Source organism: Pteronotus mesoamericanus, unplaced genomic scaffold, assembly GCF_021234165.1.
Source record: "Pteronotus mesoamericanus isolate MK-2021 breed Mesoamerican mustached bat unplaced genomic scaffold, CSHL_Meso_final scaffold_651, whole genome shotgun sequence".
Taxonomy (NCBI): domain Eukaryota; kingdom Metazoa; phylum Chordata; class Mammalia; order Chiroptera; family Mormoopidae; genus Pteronotus; species Pteronotus mesoamericanus.
This window is the reverse complement of record NW_026555325.1, coordinates 25722501-25743842: the sequence shown is the minus strand read 5'-3', so window position 1 is coordinate 25743842 and position 21342 is coordinate 25722501. Positions and strand designations below refer to the sequence as shown.

General features: G+C 36.4%; 1 protein-coding gene across 2 annotated transcripts in view; it reads left to right on the top strand.

Moving 5' to 3' along the window:
* Nucleotides 1-17352, top strand: part of FIGN (fidgetin, microtubule severing factor) — a 116773-nt gene extending 99421 nt beyond the window's left edge. For both annotated transcript variants that reach the window (XM_054562545.1, XM_054562543.1), the window contains one exon: nucleotides 14079-17352. In XM_054562545.1, coding sequence (XP_054418520.1) covers nucleotides 14079-16333 — 2255 coding nt within the window. In that variant the 3' untranslated portion in view covers nucleotides 16334-17352. The remainder of the gene's footprint in view (nucleotides 1-14078) is intronic.
* Nucleotides 17353-21342: the final 3990 nt, after the last annotated feature.

The window sequence follows — 21342 nt, the reverse complement described above, 5'->3', positions numbered from 1 at the left end:
TTACCTGATAAATACAGGTCTCCCATTACCACTACCATTTTGTTATGCCCTATTAACCATATTTCATATTTGTTTAAGTATTGTGTTAATTCTCTGCACTAGAATCTTATCTATGCATATATTCATGTTCCCCAGCTTGTATTTCCTCATATTGACAGATATTTTACTTAGATCTACCTGTGAGTTATAGAAGGTTGGCATAATTTGTCTTGGCCTTAATTTCTATCAACCCAATACTCAATTTCTAATTAAAATTTATAAGTAAAACTATAGCTTTATCATTATGGGAAGTTATTTTAAAAGCTCACTAAGAATGATTGTCTTTAGGGAAGAGCTGAGGGAGGGAAGGAGGAAGGGGGCAAGGGAAAGTGGTGGGGGGGCAGGCAGAGACAAATGTATTTAAAAAGTAAATAAATTAAAAAAAAAGAATGATTGTCGTTATTACTGTTATTTGGAATCTCAGAGCCTCTTAGTTGTAATAAATTCAACTGTACAAAACATTCATTACCTCTTGTGAAACACTGATAAATCATATGATTCATTATTGAAGTTATTCAACATTATGGTAAGACTTTCCAAAGGTACTAAAAAGGGCCCTCTCTTAGCTTTAGTTTTTTTAATCTATGAGTCTTTTAAAGATGCAAGATTTAGTTTTCCAGTAGTTTTATACACTGGATTTTTCTTCTGTGGTCCTGAGTATGAATTCAGTGAAGACTTAAGAAAATAAGAAGAAATTATGGTGTGAATGCTATATGAATTCACAAAGCAATGGGTTTGGTTTCTTCTCTACCTTGTAATGCAAAAGAAGTGCATTTCACAAAATCAGATGAAACAAGCCATTAATTTGACAGTCTCAGTTCTCATAGCTCTATTGATTCAGAAAGCTGAAAACAGTTATGGAGCCTTATTGGCTCCAATTAGGTATCGTGAAGCTTGAGGTTAAAAGAAATGAGAGTGTATTGGGAGAGGAATCATTAAGTAACAGAATCTTTCTTAACATTTTATTATGAACGAGTATAAACTGTTGGTCTCATGTTATTCTTGTACTTTTTCATCTCTCGATTATCTTTATGGGACTGCCTGAGAATATCTAGAATCTCATTTCAAAACTGATTGTGTCATCTTTTGGGTTGCTTTTAGCAAACAAAAGATACTTATCTTCTTTTATGAAACATTTCATGAGTGTAAGCTTAAAAGCTTCCTGTATGTCTTAACTAGAGGTTCCCCCAAAATATTTTCAATTCCTGCTTTATAATTATTATATGTGGAGGAAAATGCCTCAGGCTATACTATATCGATGATGGAGTAATCAACACAGACTCTATAGATATATATTTATTTTAGCACATGCATCATCTTGTATGGAAATAACTCCTGTCCTTAGAGGTGTGTGAATATTTTTCCTTTATCAATAAGAAGTATAGCTAACACTCATGACCACCGTTAGTGCATATAAGTAATATATTGGCAATACTGTAATGTTAAGATCTTAATAAATAGTGCTACAAAAAAGAATGGGAGGAAAATCATATTTGTTTTTAAGAACAATATCTAATATAATGTTATTTATAGCTGCTATTAGGAAAGGCCAACATTTCTTCAAACATTCCCTTCAGAGTATCCATTTTTCCATGTTTTAACTTAGTGGTAGAAATGCAATTTTTTTCCTTTTAATGATCATGATATATTTTTATCTTAGGTAAGTTTTCATATACAATGAAATGACAGGAAGACTTTTTTGAGGTGGGAGATGCTGATGATGAAAGACTGGCCTCAATTATTGGTTATAAAATCTTTGCTTATCATTTGTTAATAAATGCTCTGTTGGAAAACGTTTTGACCAGCTTGACATTAGCCTAAAATTTACTGTGCAATGAATATAATCCAACTCTAATAGATGATTATATTTCCAAGTATATTTAAAATAGAAAAAAATAAGATTATTGCAGTAAGTCTAACATCACAGCAACCAATTCATGGAGCTTAATTATGACAGTACTAAATGTGAAAATCTATTCAGCGCTAGGAACACTTTCCACATTACATTCATACTAAAGATTGGCTGTTAAGAGCTCATTACTGGTATTTTTCTAAAGAGTGGTTTATTAAACACAGTTACCTAATAAGCATCTTTGGTGGTGCAAATTGCCGAAAACAGTAATGAGTCTGATTAGACTTCATTTCAATTACGACAGCTTGTCTAGCAAAAAAATAATTTTTTCCTTGATGCTTCAGAATCCAGCTACAAGGCACTGCACAGTTTAAAAAATAAAAATCCACCTCTATATTTCCTTTCCACAGTTCACTAATGAAGAGCGAATTGTTCAAGTCATCATCCAATTTATACACAGGAAAACTGGATGGACAAAGTGGAGTCACAATCATGTTTGCTTAAAAACAGCAAAGGCTGCCTTGACTAATATATCTAAATAAGGTCACCTTTAGTTTCTCTCCTTTTTTACCCCCTTAGCAATATAAAGCTATAAATGAATTGGAGACTTAAAAAATGATTCATTGCTATTTAGTTTGTTGAGGTTATTCTCCAGATTAATAGGCTCACCTTTCAATTATGTTTTATCCATGGATCTTCTACTTAAAATTATAACAATACAGGAAGCTGTTGGACTATGCATGCTAATTATCAGACTGATTTTCTTTTAAATTGCATATTGGGAGGGGGGAAAAAAACCAAGCTTTATGACTGTGCCCTAATATTTCAGAAAGTGTAAAGGAATGTTCGTGAGACACTAAACTTGATATTTTTACAAAGTATGTTATTTAGCTGTAGTTAACAGCTAACCTCCTATTAAATCATGCCTGAATATTACTGCTGATATTGAAAGGAAAAAATTGTTAATGTAAAAAGCCTTTAAGTGATTAAGCTGTCACTGCTGTCATTCAGGTACTCTAGTAACATTTTAATGCTTTTGGGAGCTATGGCAAGGGATGCAATCCACTATTTTATGCTTTATTGTCTGAATAGATTCTTTTAAAAGTGTAATATCATTTGACACTGAACTGGGTAAAATAATTTCTAAGGTAATACATGAAAACAATGGCTGGATATAGAAGCATTTTTAAGAAAAGGATGGTACAATAAAACATCGTCACCTGTTACTTCACGAGTTAGCTAAGTGATCATGTATAATGGCTGCAAGGCTGAAACTTAAATATAAACAAATGCTCCTGTAGGCATTGGATGGTTTTAAAAGATTTGCTTAAAAAGGAGACCAGTTCCAGGTATGCCATTAAGTAGGAATGTACTTTTATCCTTAACTCCATGGTGTCTCGATTCTGCTTTAAAAAAAATATTTTGTATAAAAAACACATAACAATCCTAAATTAACAATTGAGGATGCTTTCCTAAGTATTACATACTTTGCTTTTCAAGGATTTTTTAAACATTTTGTCTCAAATGATTTTAATCTTTGTGTGTGTGTGCGTGCGCGCGTGCACAATTGAAAAAGAGTGTTTCAATCCTTAATAAAATTCTTATGTTTACTTTTTTAAGAAAAGTGCTCATGTAAAGAACTCCTTAAAAATTAGTACTTAGTTAAGGAAATGAGTGTGCACAGTATATTTGAGGCCATTAATAAGACTTTTTAAGTTTTATAAGTATGGAAACTTTTTTAGGTATGTAACTTGGTTCAAGCTACAAATTAAAATATAATGAAAGAAAGTCTTAAGTAATGTTTACTTTTGATAAAATGCAAATGTGCACATGCTAGTTAAAGAACTTAGAATGTGCTTTGAATTTTTGAGATTATTAATAATAAAGCTAGTAAAACAAATAATGTTTAGAATAAAATCAATTTAAAAAAATCCTTTGCCTTCTCTATGTCATTTTCCCCATTTTTTTCTATATCGTATCTGCAATTACAGACATAACACTTACATACCCACATACAGGCACCTAGATTTGATTTGATTTTGTAGCCTTCATTACCTGCAGGGGTCCGGTTTTCCTGTTGTTAGGGACTTTGTAAATAGGGTGCACACAATTTGAAGAAGTAGCAGGAAGGTGTATGACTTATTTACTCTTTTAATGTAAGCAACTGAAACTAGAAATTTTAGAATTAAAGCTCTTCCAAATTATCTGCTAATTCAAAAAATATGCCTTGAAAAATCTCCCTTTTCCTTAAAACTATTAATATCAGAACTTACCCATAACTAAGTAGGCTAATAAAAAATAGCTCATAATCATCAGTAAGTATAAAATTGTAGAATAGTTTAGACCATATGCATGTAACATCCATATAGCCTTTAATTATATCGATGGTATTGAGAGCCACTTTATTTTTAACTGCTATGTTAGAGACAAACGAAGCCATGTTTATTCACAACAGATGACAGTGGATTGATACTAATTGTAGAATGACAAGAGGAAGGGTGAATCTGTATTTCAGGTACTTAATGCAACTGGATCCATCATTTCATTCTCATTTGCCAAAATTATCTACTTATTTTTTAACATAATGACATTGTCTATTATGATAGTATGAAGTCGTGCCGTTAAATATTGTCATAGAGAAGGTAATCAAAATGGAGTTTGAAAAAACAGTTTCTTGTGGTCTCTCATATTGTTAGCATTTGCTCAAGAATTAGGTTGTTGGGCACCCCCTCCAGGATGAGGAGATGCCACTTTCTTTGAGGGTGCTGATCCCCTCCTTTTCTGCTTCTGTCTCATTATGCCGCATTCTTTGTTTTTACAAATGGAAGAACCAATGCTTTAATGATTGGACTGTCGTTCACACTGCACTTTAACAATGCTCTGTTTATCTGGAAATTAGAGCATTCCAATTATAGGTGATGCTGAGATTTATTTCACCAGACCATTGAATGGGGCCAGGTGGGAAGAGAATAGAGAGGTGAGGAAACTACTGCTGTTACTGAGAGTTCTTCACTTTTAATCCTGGACCATGCTGATTGTATTCTAAAGCAGTTTATCTTCATACGTCGTCTTATATGGAAGAAACAACATTAAACGTACCAAAACTCATTTCATATGTAGCTTTTTTCACTGCCTTCAGATCAAAGTTATTTTCTTCAGGCTGGACTAAATTATACACAGGTCCCAGGAGTGAAGGACACTGAATTAATGCACTATGTCACCCAGCCCTGACTATAGAATATTTTTTATCAAAGTCCAAGACACTATTTTCCTATTACATTAAAAATTAATGCATGGATTACCAAAAAGAAAAATGAATAAATAACCTAAACAAATTTTGTCTGGGCTTTACACAGAGTCACCTTAAGCAAAGAGTTTCTAAGGGAAGTCGTTGAAGAGTTATATACTTATATGCAAATAAGATTCTTATTCCTTTGTCTAATTTATATGAGGGAGTCCGCAATCTTAAATAAGCATTCTTAATTATCTATTTTGTTTTATGTAAGCCATCTTTTTTGTTTGTTTTTTGAGTAATGTTCCAGAGGAGCACAGAAAAAAGGATGAATGCAAATTTCATCTTACACAAGGTCATGGGGCTTGGGAGATTATGAATTTGTTTATTGACCCATGTCGGCATGATGTGTTGGGCAAAAATGAGTATAGTTTTGTTTAAATATAACTAAATTGAGCCTTGCATTTATATACTTGAAGTAGAATACACACAAGTAACTACAAATAGCTATATGTGCACATAATGATTAACGTAACATTTTAAGGTATTGAACGAGGAAGTTAACCAGACATCATAATTCAAGGTTCGTACCATCCCAAGGTGGTGTTAATTAAGGTGCAAATTTATTTTATATGGCACACCAGTATTTTGAGAATCAATTGGAATAACCTCAAACTTTAAGATGGTGCTCATGTTATCTCAGCAGAGTCCTTTTTAAAAATAAAAATTCAAAACACACAGAAAATGCTCAATACTTTTGGCATTTGGATTTCTCTTTCTGGATCAATCACTGCAGGCCAGATACTGTGAATCTAGCATGGGGCTTTCAGATACTGTGAACCCCATTTATCCCTCTATGCTACACAGCTCACCTGTTATTTACACACATAAGAAGGTTGATACTGCAGAACAAGGGAATACTCTGTTGTGACACAGGACATACATATTTATTAGCAATGGCAGTCCCTATGGACATATGTGGTATGTCCTGATGATCTTTGTATGACAAAAGGAATTGGGGGAAAGGGCAGATGGCCTAAATGGCTTGAAAACATATATGGAAAATGAAAAGACAAGCATGAGAAATGAAAGGCCATAAAATAACAACTTTCAGGGTTAACTACCAAGCACTATTTAAGCTGATCATAAATTGTTTAAAATCACTCTCATCAGTAGATTAAACAAAATAACATTTGACTTAATACAGGAAAATTAGTCTTCTTACCTACTCTCAAACTCTTTCCCTTGCATTAGTTGATGATACTTAACAGTAAATACTATCATTCTGAGTATGAATCAGTTGTATATTTTAAATTGCATGTATATGCATAGTTGTGTATTCTTTTCAATTAATTGTTAGGATATACAGATTATTAAAAAACATTTACCCATAAACTTATGTAAAATCTACCCTCTTCCCCCCAAAAAACCAACATAAATCTAAATTATAATTTTTAAATATAAGGATTTTTATATAACAATGATTATATGTTCATTTGAATACTTTGATTTAAGTAATGGAAATTTTAAGACACCCTACAGAAAAAAAAGGTATTTTTTTGAATTGAGATTATGATTTCCTGGGTTGTTTAAGTGATAGACGATCTGTCCTGATCATTTATTGAATATAAGTTCAGTGGACTAAAAGTGATATTTTGTTTATCAGTGTAATTTGCTTTGCATAAGTGTTTATGCGTTCAGCCTCATAAATGCAAGCCATCTTCTTTATATGTCTTGCATGTTAAAAATCATGACCTATCAGACCCATGCATACCAAGTTTCATCATCAGTATGAAATATTAGCAAAATAGTCATTTTTATATTCGGTCACATTTTGATGAGTAAATACTTTGTTCTTGTGAATAAAATTTAATGCCTTTCAGGGAAATGAATTCAGATCATAAGCTGCCCACAAATTCAATAGAAAGACAGAGTATATACCATTCTAGCCCCAAGTCATGGTGCCTGTAATGTTGAATACATGCTCCATGTCAGCCCAGAGATCAGTTGCTTACAGGAGTACCATCAACCCAGCAGCTTTCTATAAGAAATAAGGAGTGTAACTTTAGAGTAACTTAAACAGTCCCACAAAAGCTGTACTAAAGCTTATCATTGACTAATAGGAGATGGTACTGTTAAATGAAGGTTTGGCTTCTGGTATCAGAATCTATGGCGGGTTCACAGGATCATGTTACAGATGGCATGGATTGCCATAAGGAAAATAGCTAGGAAAAGTGTCTGACAAATCATAACAAAGGGGAAGATACTGGAATGACAGCAATCTGGAAATCAGGTTTTTGTAAATGATTATTCATCATTCTATATACTGCTGCACTGACACTGAACAAATAAGAAAATATCAATTATTTTATAAATTAAATTATTTTATCTGTGCCCTGATTAAGAGGACACGAATGCATATAATAAATAGTATTTGGAAAAATTTTATTTTAAAGGGACTACTTTTTTTTAAGATTTAGAGCACTAGCTAGTTTTCAAGAAAATGTAATTAAGTGATAAAACTAGAGCTTAAAGCTTCACAGTGAAGTCATAAATTCAATTGCACGCATGCCCAGTAAATGCCATAAAAATACCTGAAGTTGTAATGAGGAAGGGGGCACATGGCAAACTGGAGGGCATGCCATGTCCAAAGGGGGCAGATGGTCCTCAGATTCAGCCAACTGTTGCCTGGCAAGAATGAGGTCAAGATCATTCAACTTGTCTTGGAAATAGGAAATATGGGAATATGTGTTGTTTTTTTTTTTTAAAATATAAAGTTGACTGATTTTAAAACCCTGTGATGGCCAAACAAAACAGGCTACACGCTGCCCTCAGGCTGTCAGGTGGCAATTTTTCTGTTAGAGGGTGAGGTATTTGAACTATATTTACTAAGGACCATTTAGCCAGAAATGCCTTCATGATTGTTAAAAAGGATTGCTTTATGCAAATAAGGTGGAATGGGGAGAGAGAGTAATTTGCTGCAAAATGTATTATAATTTGAAGTCTTGAGGTGTGAAAGTGTGATTTAAAGAGAAAAATCATTTGACAGCCTTGCTATATAATTAGAATATCTTATTTTGAGACTGCGGGTTCTGAGATCATTCTTAACTGGTTTTAAACCTCTAAGTACTTTGTTTCTTAGTTGTGGTCTCTCCAACGTTGAGTCAAAAAAACATTAAAAATAAATAAAATGCTATGAAAAAATTTTGACTTTTTGACATCTTTTTGATTCAGGAGATCATGCTCTTTGTTTTGCTGACTATTAAAGAATTTCTATACTTTTCTTATAACCAGCATTCCCACTGGAAAATCTCCTTTTCAGTAGCTGTCCTGACGTTGAAGAAAAAGTAATTTATAAATTCTAGGTGTGATTTTACTGTTTTTCTGTCTAGTCAGTTTTGCTTTTAATGCACCTCTGGCTTTTTTCAAAATAAAGGTTTAACGAAAATATTTATATAGCAGTTTAGTTACAAAATATTTTCACAAATATGATTACCTTCAGTAATTTTTACAATCCAGTAACATATACCATTATCATCCACAGTTCATAGCTGAAAAACATTAGTGTGTTGTGCTTGATTTCACAAGACTGCAACAAGTGATGGTCTCATTCTCAAGCTTGGGATAGTCATTCTTCAAACAAAATTCTACAACCTTCTTTATGTTTTTTCCAGTTTCTTTCTATCTCAACAATCTAGCAATGCCCCCAAGTAAAACCACGTTAGACAAAATAGTATTCAACCCCACAGGACACCAGAGCAAATTAAGTACCAAACTGTAACTGAGGCTGTCTGGATTGGGGACTAGGTCACTTTAAAGTTCCCTTAATCTTTAAAATCAAAGAGTCTAGTTTTAGAGAATTTAGAATGTAGGGTTTTTTTCCCTTTTCATTGACTTTATCGGGGTGACACTGGTAAACAAAATTTTGCAGGTTTCAGGTACACAATTCCACAACACATCATCTGTACATTGTACTGTGTGTTCACAAAAGGAGAGGGCTGCATAGTCTGCTCAGACATTTCATTTGGCCGTCACTTCCCTTGAAGAATAATGGTAAGTAGACTTTGCATAGTGCCAGTTCTCAGTACCAGGAACTTTATATACCCTTTCTCAGAAGGCTCAGCACTGCCTAGACCTATATTTTTAGCCAATGGATTTCTGAAAGCTGTGTGTGTTCTGCCATGTCCTACCTAGGAGATGATGAATCTGCTGCATTATGAGGCTGAGGGGGCTGGAAACTGTAAGTTGTTATAGTCCCCCTTGTAGAGATTGTTTTCTAGAGAGAAACCTTGATAAATATGGTATTAGATTTTTAAAAATATATTGAAAAAATAATAAAGTTTCAGGGGCGCAGCAGTCCAAAGGAGCGATAGGTGCAGCGGGCCGTGCGGGCCTGTGAGAGTGCTGTGCAGCTGTCCTAGAGAGACTGGCCCCCCACGCCTGCAGGTGTTTGCCTCAGGTCCCTGCCCTTAGGAAGTCTGAGGAAACCGACAAGTGAAGGCAGAGTCCCCAGCAGCCAGAATTACCCATGGGAACCTTGTAAAAGAGAACAGCTTTTTTAGACCTGATGAACTGCTGAATAGCATATGTGTTTTAGAGGTGGGGGGTGGAGTAGTGAGTGTCTTAGATTAATATTTCCAGGAATGTGTGCTAAAAATAGATTCTAGAAGGCTTCGTCTTTTATTTCCAATTTCCTTCCATTCAGAAAGTTGTTTTTACATTCTTCACTTACCTGTACAAGAGTTTCTTGATAATCTTGAAACTGGGACAGAACTGCGGAGGCTGCCACAGTTGTTTCGATTCAAATAGTTGAAAGAGCACAATGGAGGAGGTAAGGCGATGAGGCAGCAGCTGCTTAGTAATTAAACCTAAGTTATGGAACGGTTGTAACGATGGAAAAGGTTATCCAAACTATCCGGTTTTATGGGAAATAATATAGACCTGTTCATTTATACATACATAAATTAATCCTATAACAATAAAATAAAAATTTTTGAATCTCTCATTCTTGTGTAACGTGTTAAAAGTATCTTAAAGCAATTTTCAATTAAATTACACATTTTTTAAAAACACATTGCAGTGTAAAATTTGTCAGCTGTATTCAGAATTTCCTTACCCTATCAAAAATAAAAATTGATATTTTGGAGCAATTTTTTAATTATACTTAAGGGCTATTTTCCTTCCTTTTCACTGTTTTCTGAATTCTTATTGTACATATTTAAGGTATTTCTACACAGCAGTGGGAGTTACTTTCCTGGAGTCACATTTCTAATAACGTTTAAGATAGTATTGTTTCTGAGGTTCTTCATGTTCCAAAAACAAAGCATATAAAAGCTGTTTTTAAAACCCGTCTTATTATTTGAGTGCCAAGTTAAGTGACACGCATCTGCTGCTTTTTACTCGCAGATAACAGAAATACAATCAAAGGGATCGTGCTTTTTTTGTTCCAAGAACATTTGACTTTATGTGTTACATCCATTTCACATCAGAAATATCATCACTAATAAACAGAACAATAATAACAACAACAAAAACAAGTTTGGTTCTACTTTCAATTAGTATTAAAATTCAGGAAACTAATGAAAAAGCTCTTGGGGCTCCCAAGGGCAGGACAATCTCCAAATGCTAGCTTCTTCAGCTCCTACTGATAGGCAGAACTAGCTTGTGGTAACCTACTGACTTACATTTTAAAAGAATGTTAATGATTTCAAAGCACTGGATAAGTACTTGTGTTTCAGGGGATGTGAATAATTCTGTTCCTTTAAGTTTATTTAATCAAAGCTCAGTCACCTTTTGCAGCCATGATAAGGTTTTTGTTATTTAGTATGCATCAATAAATAAACTTTTAATTTTCTTCGTAAGCACATCCAAAAATAGCATGAGAATCAAAAGGCAATGTTGTTTCCCATAATTGTTCCAAATACATAATTTTGATAGATAGAATCTTTGCTTAATTTCTGATGAAACAAATCTTATGAAATGTAATTAGCTTTGCTGGAGTTAAACTATGCAGCAGTTTTTTTAATGGGCATTTAAAAATCATTTTTGTTATGTATGTGTATTAACTCACGCCACCAATGGCTTAGCTCAGCTAACTGAAAGGAAACCAAGCCCTTTGACATGTGTGTGGTGTTGTGTAGTGTTGTGCTGTGTTGTGCTGTGTTGCACTTATAGTACCTTCCATTGCCTGTGACTCCTAAATTATTATCTGAAACCTTAAGACACTTATTTAAATATTTCTTCTGTGTCAGTCAAACCAGATTCATAACATGTTGTGTTCTTATTTTCTCAACTTTGTATTTCAATAATCTTTTAAGGAAAAATTCCTAATAGAAATTCCCTGGAAATAGTTTACAGGACTAATGAATTTGTAGGTCTTTTAGACAGTTCTACATTATAGTCACATTAATATTCTCTCCTTTTTTTAAGGCTTGAAGTAAATCCCATGACACTAGAAGAATTTAGATACTGATTACTTGCGATTGGTTCCTGGTGATTTGCTCTTAATAATTTCCAGTTGAATTTAATGAAAGTATGATTCCTGAAATGCTGCTTCATTAAATTTGCATCTTTTCCCCTTTAAGTGTGGTCTCGGTCATTTCACTCATTTTGCAGTGTGTTTTCCTCCTCCTTAAAAAATAATGATTGAGAAAACAGAAACAATTAAGAATATCACTTTAGTTCTTCGTAGAACTCACAGGAGTTTCTCTGAGTGAAACGATGCAAGCAGCACTCCATCCGGATTTTACAAATGTTTTTGTTTGTTTGCAATTTGATGAGACTGTTTTTAAAAGGCAGACTTTGAAAAGAGAAACATGAAGATTTAGGGGGAGTGAGGAAAAGTGAAGAATCTGTTGCATGTACAAGAGAAGCAAGGTCTTTAGTATTTTTGCAAAAAAAAATATGTAAAGCTTGATTAAGTTATACAGTGCAGCTTTCAGACTTAATTTAACTAAGATGGTGATTTGCAAATGAATATCTACATGGATCCTTTTTAAAAATCCAAATGCAAATGAGTACAACTGCAGTAAAATATATTTGCAAATGAATCCTGTTGCTTTATTCATTTATTGTGTAATTACTGCAATCCTTCCTACCCTGTTTTCAGTATTTTTTAATCATTAAGTCTGAAGCATGACAGCAGTGCCAGCCCTGGCATGATTCTCTTTGACTAAAACCTTGTAAATTAACACAATTAGCACAGCATCATCCTGCTAATTAACTTCCAGTGTCTGGTGCAATGGTTTTGCAAACAAGGAAGAGGGAGTCAGAAGGGAATCAACATGCCATTCTGTTACCAAACTCTGTACTATGTTCAGTTTAGCTCAATAAGTCAAAGCCGTCCATATCAGAAGCCAGAGTCAGGCAATGAAGAGCTAAGGTTTGGATGAAGAAAGCAGAATGGGGTAGGAGCTGTCAGAATAGACAGAAGAGAGCTGATGCCACAGATGCTTCATTTAGACCAGGCCTCCTCCTTATCAAGGAATCTCTGCCAGAGGGCACAAGACAGTTTGCAAAATTCACTTTGGGTAATACAAAGGAGATTAAGAGGGCCTGCTTCATATAGCTGTACCAGAATAAGAAGTGCTCCCAGGAAGCAGAGATTAGAATGGGATGAGCCAGCATTAGGAAATAGAACAGGGTTCCGGTGCTCTTCTGTAACTAACTATATGTGAGTCCTCGACGATACATTATAAACCTCTTTGGGCACTAGTTCTCTAATCTATGAAAGAAGGGAATTTCTAAGGTCTCTTTAAACTGTAAAACTGAAATGATCCTCTGATTCTAGCTGCTTAGAATTTTCTCATTTATAAGAAAAAAATAAATGAGAAAATACTTGTTTTATAGTTTGCTAGTCACCTTGCTTCAGTTAGTAATTTAACAGATAGAATTACCCATAACATCTCATAGCCTAGTTGTACTACTTGAGTTTCTGTCACACACTCCTTCCTATAGAAATGTAGAACTAGAATCCACATTCTTTTATTATCTTCCCTTTTACCTCTGTTTCCACCCTTCCTCTCCCTCTCTCTCTCTCTCTCTCTCTCTCTCTCTCTCCATACACACACACACACACACACTCACTCACTCACTCACTCACGTCTCTTAGGAACTTAGAGACTGTACGCAGGGAGAAGGATTATAAGAGAAGGAGGGAGAATGCTAGCTAGAAGACGGACAGATAAGTGATGCTTGCTTTTTTTTTCAGGGACTCAACAACAGAACTGAGAGGCAGAAAGGAGCCAGTTGTAATTCATACCGAGTTGTAGGCTTTGTGCGATGAAAGCGATGGAGCGCTGCCTGGGAGATTGCTTTGCTGCACTCCACGAAGCAGATTTGAAACTGTCGTGGACCACTTTAGATGAGAGTTGGATTATGGAATGACCTGCTATGTCTGTGTCATATTGTTCTGTGCAGGGAGCATTATACTGTGCTAACTAGGTGTTCAGTACCAAATAAGAGAGGTATCCTAGATGTGATCTGTCAGCTGTGTCTCATTTTTATATTGGTTAAAATATAAAACAGAAACTGTGATGTGAAGAGACAGAATAGCTAGATCTTGCACTTTGATACTATCACTTGCTAGATATTTAAAATGTATGCATATTTTATTGTAGGAACCCATGACTGAATTGTGCCTTGACAGGAATGTGTGTGTACATATATATATGTGTTTCTCTGTGTGTGCAGTGAGTGGCTTAATAGGCTTAACAGAAACATTCTACAGAGTTTTCATTTGAATTGTTTCTTTTTAATTCAGGGCTGAAATTCAGTCCATTTTAAAGTATACATGTTACAATAGAGATTATGACAGGAATTGTAAACTGGGGAAATTTTACAACGTTCTTATTAGTAGTGGAAAATAATAGGTAACCAAAAAAGTTTGGGAGGGGGAGACTTTAAAAGTTCTGATGAGTATCTAAGTAATTTAACTATTTTCCCCCAAATCCTTAGGCTTGAAGATGCAGTGGACGCCAGAGCATGCCCAGTGGCCAGAACAGCACTTTGACATCACCTCGACCACTCGGTCTCCCGCCCACAAAGTTGAAGCCTACAGAGGTCATTTGCAGCGCACCTATCAGTATGCCTGGGCGAATGATGACATATCTGCTCTGACTGCATCTAACCTACTAAAGAAATATGCAGAGAAGTATTCTGGCATTTTGGAAGGCCCTGTGGACCGACCTGTGCTCAGCAACTATTCAGATGCACCATCAGGACTAGTGAATGGTCGGAAAAATGAAAGTGAACCCTGGCAGCCCTCCTTGAATTCAGAGGCTGTTTATCCCATGAACTGTGTTCCAGATGTTATCACTGCCAGCAAAGCTGGAGTTAGTTCAGCCCTCCCTCCAGCAGATGTCTCTGCAAGTATAGGGAGCTCTCCTGGGGTGGCCAGCAACCTGACAGAACCTAGTTATTCAAGTAGTACCTGTGGAAGCCACACTGTACCAAGTCTTCATGCAGGGCTCCCATCTCAGGAATATGCCCCCGGATACAACGGATCATATTTGCATTCTACGTACAGTAGCCAACCAGCACCTGCACTTCCTTCACCTCATCCATCTCCTTTGCATAGCTCTGGGCTCCTACAGCCACCACCACCACCTCCTCCGCCACCAGCCCTGGTCCCAGGCTACAATGGGACTTCTAACCTCTCCAGTTACAGCTATCCCTCTGCTAGCTATCCTCCTCAGACTGCTGTGGGATCTGGGTACAGCCCTGGCGGTGCACCTCCTCCTCCTTCAGCATACCTGCCTTCAGGAATTCCTGCTCCTACCCCTCTGCCCCCAACCACAGTTCCTGGCTACACCTACCAAGGTCATGGTTTGACACCTATCGCACCCTCAGCCCTGACAAACAGTTCGGCAAGCTCTCTCAAAAGAAAAGCTTTCTATATGGCAGGGCAAGGGGACATGGACTCCAGTTATGGAAATTACAGCTATGGCCAACAGAGATCTACACAGAGTCCTATGTACAGAATGCCCGACAACAGCATTTCAAACTCAAATCGGGGGAATGGCTTTGACAGAAGTGCTGAAACATCATCTTTAGCATTTAAGCCAACAAAGCAGCTAATGTCCTCTGAACAGCAAAGAAAATTCAGCAGCCAGTCCAGTAGGGCTCTGACCCCTCCTTCCTACAGTACTGCTAAAAATTCATTGGGATCAAGATCCAGTGAATCCTTCGGGAAGTACACGTCGCCGGTAATGAGTGAGCATGGGGACGAGCACAGGCAACTCCTCTCTCACGCAATGCAAGGCCCTGGGCTCCGTGCAGCTACCTCATCCAACCACTCGATGGACGAGCAACTGAAGAATACTGACACACACCTCATTGACCTGGTAACCAATGAGATCATCACGCAAGGACCACCGGTGGACTGGAATGACATTGCTGGTCTTGACCTGGTAAAGGCTGTCATTAAAGAAGAGGTTTTATGGCCAGTGTTGAGGTCAGATGCATTCAGTGGACTGACAGCCTTACCTCGGAGCATCCTTTTATTTGGACCTCGAGGAACCGGCAAAACTTTATTAGGCAGATGCATAGCTAGTCAGCTGGGGGCCACATTTTTCAAAATTGCTGGTTCTGGACTAGTTGCCAAGTGGTTAGGAGAAGCAGAGAAAATTATCCATGCCTCTTTCCTTGTGGCCAGATGTCGCCAGCCCTCAGTGATTTTTGTCAGCGACATTGACATGCTTCTCTCCTCTCAAGTGAGTGAGGAACACAGTCCAGTCAGTCGGATGAGAACCGAATTTCTGATGCAGCTGGACACTGTACTAACATCGGCTGAGGACCAAATCGTAGTAATTTGTGCCACCAGTAAACCAGAAGAAATAGATGAGTCTCTTCGGAGGTACTTCATGAAACGACTTTTAATCCCACTTCCTGACAGCACAGCGAGGCACCAGATAATAGTACAACTGCTCTCACAGCACAATTACTGTCTCAATGACAAGGAGTTTGCACTGCTCGTCCAGCGCACAGAAGGCTTTTCTGGACTAGACGTGGCTCATTTGTGTCAGGAAGCAGCGGTGGGGCCCCTCCATGCCATGCCAGCCACAGACCTTTCAGCCATTATGCCCAGCCAGTTGAGGCCCGTTACATATCAAGACTTTGAAAATGCTTTCTGCAAGATTCAGCCTAGCATATCTCAAAAAGAGCTTGATATGTATGTTGAATGGAACAAAATGTTTGGTTGCAGTCAGTGATAACTTCTTTTAAAAAGTGTAATGAATGTTGGCACACGCACATAAAACCTGCTACATAGGGTATAGAGCCCCTTTCCAGTAGTGTTTAAATTGCAAAGGGTACTGGGGAAGATGATGATTAAGTTGCATCTTTAGAGTCAGGGTAGATTTGGAGGAAAAACGCATCAAATGAGAGTTTCTGATTTGAAAGCCCCAGATGACAGAAAGCATCTGTTGATGCTCAGTTCGGTTCAAGCTAGACAACACTCACCAAGGAGCAAGGTGCAAGTGTGTTGACTTCAGAAGGATATGAACCTCGTGTGTTGATTCCATTCTGCTGTTCTCGAGATTTAGTTGCTGTCAAGTGCCTGGAGTGGTGCTTTATTTTTTGTTTGCCTCACAATTACATTGGTGGCATGTGCTAATATAAAGAGCTTTAACTTCAAACATTATTGGACTAAAGAGATGAACGGTTGTGTTATGACAGAAAACCAGATTTTTGCCATTTTAAGAGCAACAGTATTCCTCAATCCTGTCTGTTCTGCAGTATTAAGCTAAGAACAGGTAAAACAGGGTAACGGTAATCTGGACCTTAATTTCTGCAGTTCATTTCTTTTAATGTTCTTGTCTGCAAAAACTCAGGAAAGCGATTGTGATTTGTACAGTACCTCAAAGGAATGTGTTGAAAGCACTATGTACTGCTGAGAGTAATGGGATAGGCTTCGATGTTACTTTATATTAAAATGTATGTTTACCTCAACAATTGGAAAAGAGCAAGGAAAATTACTTTGAATGTATCCATAAAAACAATTAAGTGTGATACAACTGAATATTTACAATTTAAAGTAGAAATGGAAGGATTTTTTTTAAGTTTCTTTTACTAATTATGGGGAATTAACCAGAACAGAGTAATTCTTTATGTCAGTAACTGCAAGAATTCTTCGTACATTGCTCCTTGGTAGTGAAGTGAAAATGTTCTCAAAAGGTACACTGGTTAATGGAAAGCTACTTATTCAGTTTGTATTAGTGTCTAGGACAGTCAGCCACAAAACCTGTTTAGGACTCTGAAAGTCACAGTACCTAAAAACTGGGACTGCATTGTACTGCGTAGGTGGTGGTGGTGGTGGTGGTGGTGGTGGTGGTGGTGGTGGTGGTGGTGGTTTGCAAGTTCTGTCTTAAAACTGCTGGGAATGGTGTCATTCTATTCACTAATCTAGCTTATAGGCTTGCCATGCTGTTTGATAGAATGCAGAAGACAGCAACCCAAACATAATGAATAAATAAATAAATAAATAAATACAAACAAAAGGCAACCAACCAACTTAATTATACCCACAAAGAACGTCTATATCCCCTCTCCTCCTTTTTTACTCCTCTTGTCAGTGCAATTTTGCTTCTCATTTTAAATTCTCCTGGGCTGTAGTGCTCCCACATTCATTTCTACCTCAGTTTTGTTACATTTCTCTTGGAAGGTAAAGTAGAAAATTGGAAGTGGACACACACACACACACACACACACACACACACACACAATATAGCTTGCCAAACATGTCACTTTGTTTTCTTCACCTTTTCCCATAAATCTAGTTTCCAAATACATCAGTCTTCTTGCTTACGTCTCCCTGATTCTACCTCCCACCCCAAGAGCATATGTGGCATTTTTCTCAATTTCTTAACTCCTCTCCTACCCACCAAGTTGTTCTTTGTATCCTTCAGTGCTTTTATGTGCAACTATTCCTTGATAGCTGACTGGTGCTCGGCAATGCCTCTACACAGACACTGTAGGCTGTAGCTTTCCAAAGCCACTGCCCGTGCATAAGCAGAACAGCCTGGCTTTTTGAATGTATTTTTCCTGGTTTTTTTTTCTTTTTTTTCTTTCTTTCTTTTTTGTTTTTTTGTTTTTTTGTTTAAGAGATGCAGTAACAAAACTGTTGCAAAGCACTGGCATTTTATGTATTCAAAAAGTGATGTACACTTTTTAAAATTTTAAATAAATGCGATGGGAAGCCCCAAGAAAGTTCTTTCTGTTATTGCTTTTTTTCTTCAAAAATTTTTACTGATTTCATCCACAATGTTAAATTCTCTGAAACACAACATAGAGAAAGCTAATGAGAACATCATATTTCTGAAATTTTATAATGCTTGATCTATTATTCCTTGTTTTTATTTTTTTATGTTGCTAAAAACTGAGCAAATGAACCAGAATTTAATTTACTATAATGTTCTAGGAATTAAAACCATGCTCACATATAAATATTCCATATTAAGAAGCAGTGCCTTTCATTAAGGATACAAAATAATAGTTAAGTACATCCTCTGCTTTTTGCAAGTGAAAAAATGCTACAATTGTGTTCCAGCTCTACCCTGCAAACCCCTTGTTGTAAGGAGATTCTAATATCCCCATTAACTTGTAGGTTCACATTGATCCCCCTGACAAGTTTACTTTTGCACAGTACTGACCTATTTTCTGTCTTTTAGACATTACATGTCATTTCTACAAACATGCTGTGTTCACTTGAAAGCAACTGGCAAGTTTTCATCAACTCTGTCTTATTTAGACAACTTTGGAAAATCTAATATTGATCCATATTTTGGGGGGCTAGTAGGAGTTAATGCCAAATATATGACTGCACTATTATGTTTTACACTTGTTTATAAAACTGAAAATAAAGTCATACGTGTTAGCTTTTAGCTTTAAGTGACTTAAAAATTACTTTGAGATACTAGTGGTCAAAAATCCATGTATTTAGACAGAATCTGAATTCATGTGTGATTTTCATTTAGCCTCCTGAATTCTAGGATTTGATCTCTCAGGAAATGGGCACGCTGAAGAAATGAAGATGTGTTGGGGGAGATAAGGCTGACTTTTGAGTAGGTAGTGCTCTCCTGTGATTCTTCGATTCTACATGACAGCATTATGAGCTCTTCTATGGACTATCCTAATAATGAGCTCTTTTCTGACCATCCCTTCTGGAGCTTGGAGTTGGGGTGGGAGTACCACATCCTCAGTAGTGAATGCGTACAATCAGTGATAGTACAACTGAGTAGTATGGCTTCATACTCTTGGCCTTTTTTTGACTGCTAAGAATTTGGTAAAGGCTACTAATGAAGGTAAGGAGGTAATGAGCCAGTCTAAATCCTTTGCTGTCTGGCCAGGGGATTTGAGCCAGTCCACTTAACAGCCCCTAATTCTCTTCTTCACAACTGCAATAACATTTCCAACAGGGACAAAAAGGAAGTGAAGGAAACCACTTCAGAAGGATCAATAGAAATTCAAGAGGTAGTTCATAATAACCTTATGTGTGACACAAATGGAAATACTCTACACTTCTGGCATGCTTCTCACCAAAATATTTAGAACATTAGTGACAATATGGAAAACTTTGCTGACTGAGCTGATCAATGGAATGTGAAGGCAGTATACTTTAAGGCTATTTACTTTCACACAGAATGTTTATCTATTAGTCAGTTTGTATTCTACTCAAATGCAGATAGACGGGTATAATGTTTTCTTGTGCATTTGAAACCTATCAAGGAGAAAATAAACCATTCCACTAAAATACATAGGCCAAGCGCCATCTGGGCAAGTGATAAAAGCTATCCAGCGGCTATGCTATGTAAAATAGCAAGGTCAATTTACATGGGTTGCATAGTACTTGGCTATGCACTTTTCAAAACACTACATCCAAAAAAAAATCCAAATTAATTTCTACAATAGGTCTTTGTAAATTTAAATATATTTGTGGGTTGGAAAACTGTTTTAAGAGGCATTTAAAATTTCTTTCTCTGAAAATGCGTCCAACTCCAAGCAGAAAGATACTTCTATAATCCCATTCTCGTGTTTCTTAACAAGAATTGGGTATCATGATCAGTGAAACTGTACTTTGCAAAGTGAAAGGGACACAGTTTGTTGAACTATTGAGGCCACTAAAGTAAAGTTCTAATATATATATATATACATATATATATAAAGTTAGTGTGTGTGTTTGTGTGTGTATGTGTGTGCTGTTTTCACTGCCTATTTGAGCTTTAAACTAACATCTATTTTACATTATCCAGAAAGAACTGTTTACTTCCTTTCTTCACATGTGCAGATATACATGACCACTTTACAAATAGTGTTTTGATATATTTTTCTTTTGAAAAGCCTTTGGTTTTTGAATCACCTGCCGATTTTCATATAAAGCACATTAGCAAACATGGAGCTATTAGTATTTCAGAATTCAAAACCAGCTGTACTTGTGACTAACCAACACATGAACTGAAGCTCACACTCTGCTAAGACCTCTGGTTGACATTCGATTTTGAACCTGCCAGATGCATTTGTGTGAACCAGGGATACTGCATCTTTAATGAACAAGTCTCTCCTCTTTCCCTTGTTTTTAAATACAACACAAGCAGTGTAGCACTAGGCACTGCAATTGTCAAAGACAATTAGACTGAAAGCAGGAAAATTTCACCTCCCTGTCTCAGTGATATGTAGAATGTCGGCAGCATGGGTCAGCCTTGCCACAGAGTTGTGTGAGAATATATGAATCAGTCTTATAGAATGTTAAATATTTATAAAATGGTTCTGTAGTACACCAAGGTTGGGAGCACATTCATTCCTTCTCGTTGCTTTATGATACAAAAAAGAAAAAAAAAAGAAAAAGTTTATTTCTAGGATTAAAACTAAATCTCTCTTACCCACCTCTGTGTGTGTGTGTGTGTATGTGTGTGTGTGTGTGTGTGTGTGATTTCCTTGAGGGTTATATACAGTTGCTAGAGAATATTCATTTCTTTTTTTTCTTTTTCTCATCTGACGTATATTCAAACATTGTTCTTTATAACCATTTCTACCTCATTGCTACATATTGTACATGTAGTATTTATTTGTTGTCTTTTTTTGAATGTCATGCATTTCGTAAGAAAAAGACTCGTCCTTGAACTTGAACAGTCTACCTCAGAAAGACTGTCTTTACACTGAACAGTATTAGCAACCTAAATGATAAGATGCATTAGCGAAGTGTGGCAGGGTAGATAATGCACGA